Source organism: Grus americana, chromosome 1 (genome assembly GCF_028858705.1).
Source record: "Grus americana isolate bGruAme1 chromosome 1, bGruAme1.mat, whole genome shotgun sequence".
NCBI lineage: Eukaryota > Metazoa > Chordata > Aves > Gruiformes > Gruidae > Grus > Grus americana.
This window is the reverse complement of record NC_072852.1, coordinates 46,024,112-46,030,111: the sequence shown is the minus strand read 5'-3', so window position 1 is coordinate 46,030,111 and position 6,000 is coordinate 46,024,112. Positions and strand designations below refer to the sequence as shown.

General features: G+C 36.9%; 1 protein-coding gene across 6 annotated transcripts in view; it reads right to left on the bottom strand.

Annotated features, from left to right (window-relative positions):
• Nucleotides 1–594: 594 nt before the first annotated feature.
• METTL25 (methyltransferase like 25) overlaps nucleotides 595–6,000 on the bottom strand; it is a 63,035-nt gene continuing 57,629 nt past the window's right edge. For all 6 annotated transcript variants that reach the window (XM_054824045.1, XM_054824064.1, XM_054824107.1 and 3 more), the window contains 3 exons: nucleotides 3,116–3,190; nucleotides 2,425–2,496; nucleotides 595–847 (listed from right to left, as the gene is read on the bottom strand). In XM_054824045.1, coding sequence (XP_054680020.1) covers nucleotides 758–847; nucleotides 2,425–2,496; nucleotides 3,116–3,190 — 237 coding nt within the window. In that variant the 3' untranslated portion in view covers nucleotides 595–757. The remainder of the gene's footprint in view (nucleotides 848–2,424; nucleotides 2,497–3,115; nucleotides 3,191–6,000) is intronic.

Here is a 6,000-nt window from a genome sequence, read left to right as displayed (position 1 = left end):
ATAGCTTTCTGATACAACCCGAGGATTACAGAGCGCACCCCTGCGGGGCAGCTGATTCTTAAGCACTGGGAAATCTCCCGTTGGATTAGAGCACATGCATTTTTTTTCTTTCCGAGTGAAAGGCGAACAAGTGCATGCCAAGAACATGCCTGAAGGCAGAAGGGGTTAATACAACACTGCAGGTAGTTATATCTAGGCTCTTCTACGTTGCTCTATAAATCAGCTGGTCCTGATGACCTGGAGACCAGGGAAGTACAAAGATCTTATTTAGTCTACGAACCTCTTGTTGACAGTGCAGGTTATTTTTCTGTTTATTCTCTGCACCACCTGAATCCAGAAAAGAAAAAGGCGAGGCTAGTCTGAGACTGCTGATGCCAGCCACGGGTAAAAACTGAGAAGGTATGTTCTTGTGATTAGAAATATCGGGAGAAGGGGTATTGATACATGGTATAATGCCTTAAAAAGAAGAAACATAAAAAATACTTTAAAATAATAATCACATAATACGGCTCGTAACTTTTATAATAAAGCCAGATGTTCAACATTGTTTAATAACTGACATAAGGAAGCAATGGTATTTATAAAGGAGATATTTATTTGTCATGATTCATAGAGGCATTGCACTTTTTACTTTTGCAGCAGAAAAGCAAGCAGTGTACTTGAGGAATCAATTAAAAATATCAGAATAAAAGTGAGGAAACAGCAGTATCGGTTCAGAGTTTTCAACCTATCTGCAATTTGCTTCCACTTAAAAACATCACTGTTTCTTCAGAGCAATAACTGCATAGCATCTGGGGGATTTCACGGGATCAAATAACTTCACAAGTCCGGACCAGGCAATGTTGTCCTGTAAAATGATATATGATTGAAGTACATAAAAATGTGTTTGACTTACTTAAAAGCAAAGATATGGTAATAGGTCCACATTTTGAAATACAAAATTGAAAAAAAAAAATTATCCTTAATGCAAAGCAGGAAAAACACTTATCTAACAAGAAAATCACAGAACGTTTATTGTGAAAAAAAGGACACCCAAACCAGGATGTATTTTAAAGTCATTAAATTATTTCTGGCACTATCAAATGATAGCTTACCACCCCCTTCATCAATAAAGCTTTTTTTTAGTTGAACTAGAGCAAAGAAATTAAGGATCAAGTCCTGCTCATTTTATGCAGCACATTCTACTACTGAAGCTAATTAACTGACTTCAAATGAATCAGGCCAGCTGGATCTGGTCTTCATGTTGCATATGGCTTTTATCATTTCTATTTTTTCTTCCTAAACACATTTTGTGAATCAACCAGTACAAGATTAAATCAATGCGTATATTACATTTAGAAAAGGTAAATTAGTGCTAACTGCAGCAAGTCTGATCTCCCGTCTTGGAAATCATACAGATCTCTATGTGATTTATAACTGGTTGGCATTTGGGAAAATACATCATTATTTAAATATTTCAAATTGCCTCTCTGTAAAAATACCAGTTAGAACAAAAGCATACATTTACTACAACTCAGTTGTTCCAAGTGCACTGTGGCAGAGAATAAAATGAATTTTTACTTATGATAAAATGCAGCTGTTAAAATGAAAGGTTGATGGTGGAAAAACAGACCTATTCACATGAATGAGTTTAAACTTTATTTTAAAATTTTATTTTGACCATGGCCCAGAGCAGAAGCTGGAAGACGCTACCATTTCCTCCTAGCAAATTATTATTTGTCCGAAAAACGTTTACTGGTGCAGAGAAAGTATGACTGCTGCTTCTCAGTTAATCAGGCCAAGCTCAAAATTAGTGTTAGAAGAAACAGTGTAATATAAATCATCATGGAGTAAATGCAGTAGCATTTGCTTATTATATCCCAGGTCTATACTTGTAAAATATATCCAGGCTGTAATGTAGTCAAATGTACCTCAGCTGACCCATACAGTTGGAAAAAGTGCACCCTCTCTCATCATTGATCTTAATTAAGAAACAATAAAAGGAAATCATAAACATTTTTGGACCCTATTCAAAATTTCTTGAATTATATGCTCTAAAACATAGTCATTGGAAGCTCTAGCATGTACTACACAATGTTTGTTTAGCATTTCCGATATTCTTTTTAATTATTAAATAACTCAATATGTTGTATCAAATGAGATTTGTTGCATATTTAATTAATTTATTTTTTACTATCTATTGACTAGTAATTACCATACAATTAAAAGAACATAAACTTTACTGTTGCTGCTTTGCTGAAAATAAAAACATCTGCTGGGCATATGTTTATACTAAATGGAATGAATACTTATACTTTTGCAAATATGACGAGAATAATAATTCTGCAACAGAGACTTTTTGGTCTGCACAGTAATAAATTGGCTGAAATAGTCTCATTTCACTGATGTAGCCTTTAGGTACCATAAAATACAATGCAAAAATACCTGCTCCTTGAGGTAGCAAAGACGATCCAGAAGTATCAAAACTTCTATGCAGGGAGCCAGAACAACCTTCAGCTGAAAGAAAGATTATATACTATAATGATTTTGGGAAAGAGAGACAATACACTTCCAAATAGCTACACTTCCACAGAACAATTCCAGGAAGGTCAATCATTTTCTAGTGGGTCTGTTGTACAAATGTCACCTTGCCAATTTTCCCTGCGGGATGGACATCTTCAAAACAGATTATATTAACGATCAAAAATACATGGAATGCTATAAAGCCAGGAAACTATGTTATTTAGTTGGTTTCGAGACATTGTCCAACAAGAAAATGATATTATATGAAGCAGAACAATTTTAAAGAGGGAAATAATGAATTTTAATAAAAAGAATTTTTATGAAATAACTGCATGGAGACCAGTCTAGGTTTAAAAGGAGACTGACATTTCGTTTGCCAGGGTAATAGTCCCTCTTGAAAAAGAATCTTCCATGTGTTCGCTTTATTATTTTACTGACACCTAATATAGTTTTGGAATAGGATGTGCTCCAAACTTTGGAAGGGGGAGCTGCTTTGTTTTTGAGATTGCATACCACAGCGTAAGACAGTCCACCTCCACATAAAACTTAACAGGGCTTTGTTCTAGACTAGCACATATATATAAGGTAATAGTATTAATCCTATAACTTTTACCATATTAAATGCTTCAAGCTCATTCATTCTGTGCTTGTATTTTTCATAGTAATCCATTATACAGCTGTCCGGGAGCTGCAAAGGATTAAAAAAAAAAAAAAAAAAAAATCAGAGTTATTCTAGTTACTTTTTCCAGAGAATTTTAAAATGAAATACTTTTTTCCTAATTGAAAGTCGCACTACAAAATGAAATCCGTGTTTTGTTTTTGAAATTAGCACTTTCCAAAGGTTTATAGTAATTTTCCAATAGCAGTTTCTCAGTTCTCATTTACAGTAACTGTTCTTCAGACAGCATTTTGCATTGACATGGAATACTGAGATACATTCATTATTCAGAAAACTCTAGCCATTCTTAAATGAGTATTACACAGTAAAATGGAGATAACATTCTCATTTCCTTTCCCATATATCTTATCCCCTTCTCACCCCCCGTCCACAAGAGATTTATTTAATAGCTGAGGAGTGGATTCTGGTGTGAGAGTAACACGCTTCAGTCAGGACTCCTGGATGGTATTTCGCATTACAAAACCTACTTTGTTGCTCTGTACCTCAAGTCACCCATCTTTAGAATAAAACTTTCTCTGTTTACTTTGAACGACTGCACGTTCCCCTCTTCTTTTCCCAGTCACCTGAGGCAACATTACCAGCACTGCCACTGTGACTGTAAATGCTGAAATTTGGGGCAGCTCGAGAACTCAACTAAGTCAAATACTCCTTCCCTTTTCAGCCCCTAGCAGCCAGTGCACCACAGCAGGTAGCCAGAGCTGTGACCATCGCTGCTCTTCACGAACCATGTTCTCTGTGGGGCAGCCAGACCGCAACATTTTCCAGTTTTTAATGGTCATGATGTGTCTACTCTTCTGCTGTCCAGTCCTGGATGCTAAACAAGACAGTCGAGCTGGCCACTTAAGGAACCTGTCAGAGGAGTGGGAAGTAGGTTTGCAATGCTGCTGGTGATGGAGGCTGCTGGAAAGAGCACGGCTGAAAGAGCCCGACGTATTTCTCCAGTACTGGGAGTCTGCAGTATGGCTGCTCTGTTGTGGCTATGGAAAGAGCTAGTCCACAACTTAGCAGAAAAGTAACGGTACCGACAGACATGCGGACGTGGCGCTTAGGGCCATGGTTTAGTGGTGGACTTGGCAGTGTTAGGTTTATGGTTGGACTCGATGATCTTGAAAGTCTTTTCCAACCTAAATGATCCTATGATTCTATTACAAAAAACTAGGAAAGATGAAGTGGTTAATACATTTTCGCATATTAGAAGAGTCATCTGAGAGCATGTGGCTAATCCAGTTGCAAAGAAGTAAAATCTCAGCCTAAAATAGGGAAACAAACTAGAGAACATTTCCATAAATTATAAGTTTTCAAATCAGGCACGTATTATGAACTTCACCCTAGGACAGGCGTGAAGGGAATGAAGTGACCTCAGAACTGTTACTCATTGTCACTGAGAATTTCTCAAAGATGGTATGGCAGACAGCTAGTAAATGTATGTCTTATTATAGAGCAGTCAGTTTGAATTCAGTGCACTGAATAAACGGAACAAATAAAGAATTTAAAAACACTGAAATATAAGTAGATGAGTAATAGTCAACATAAATTTGTCAAGAAAAATCACAAGTAAGTCTACTTTGCTTGTAAGGAGGTGAAAGGATTCACGACAGCGAAAAACAACTAGTTGTCATATATTTTGATTTCAGCAAGAATTTTGACACCAATTCACACAAAAATTTCATACACAAATTTAAGAAACAAGGTTTAGATTAAAATATTATAAAGTGAGTGAAAACTGTTTGAATGACCATAAACAGACAGTAGTCATTAATGACTCCTTGAACAACTGAAAAGCTCTGCCGGCTGGAGGTCCATTACAAAATGCAATGTTTTCATTAAGAACTTGGATGACAGAACAGAAACCACATTAACTAAGTCTGCAAATGTGCAACAGAAAGACATTGCAAGAACTTAAAATAATTTTCAGAAACTGGAGCATTGCTTAGAAAAAAAGTTTGAAATGCCGTACAGAAAAGCAGAAGGGACTACACTCAGGCAGAAGAAAATCAGCTGTTCAGGATGGGGAACACCAAATGACAGTCTGGGAGATATAGCAGATCACAAGCTGAGCGAGAGTCACAGTTATGCTACTGCAAAAAGAAGCAATCACCATTCCGCGACACGTATGGGAGAGCAGCCAGCAAAAGCGCAGGAAGTAATCCTTCAGCTCTGCGTGGCAGTGGCAAAGCTCTAGCTGGAACACTGCATCCATTTTGGGGCAGCAGATTTCAAAGAAAGGATGAACTGTCTGAAAAAGTCCTGAGAGAGAAAAGAGATCAGAGATCTAGAAACCATGACCTATGAAGAAAGACTGAGAGAACTGGAACTGATCAGGCTAAATTACAGAAAAAGGAGAGTGGGCATAACAACAGTTTTTACAAGGCTATCCCCAAGAAGCAGGGAACAGTTTTTCCGCTGTGTCTGCGGTGGATAGGATAAGAACTAATGGGCTTCCATTGCAGTAAAAGAAAAGTCAGCCAAAAACTTGAAGAAACTTTTTCTCTTTGAGGTTAATTTGAGGTTGTCAGTCTCCACCACAGGAAGCTTTAAGAAGATTTGACAAATATTTTTCAGGAATGATGCAAGATTCTAACTCTGCCTTAAAACAAGGAGATGAATTAGAAAAACTTTTGTAGACTTTCAGTTGTATTTTTTTAATTTAGAAAGTACTTTTTCCCAACTACAGAGGCAAGGTTGAGTAGCTGATCTGGCAGTACTAATGTGGACTAACAGGACTTTTTTGGGCTTGTCATTATTTTATTTTCAGTAAAGCTGTGCAAATATCTGAGGGGTTTTTTTTTGTCTCTTCCCCTCTAAAGAGTCAAACCAAC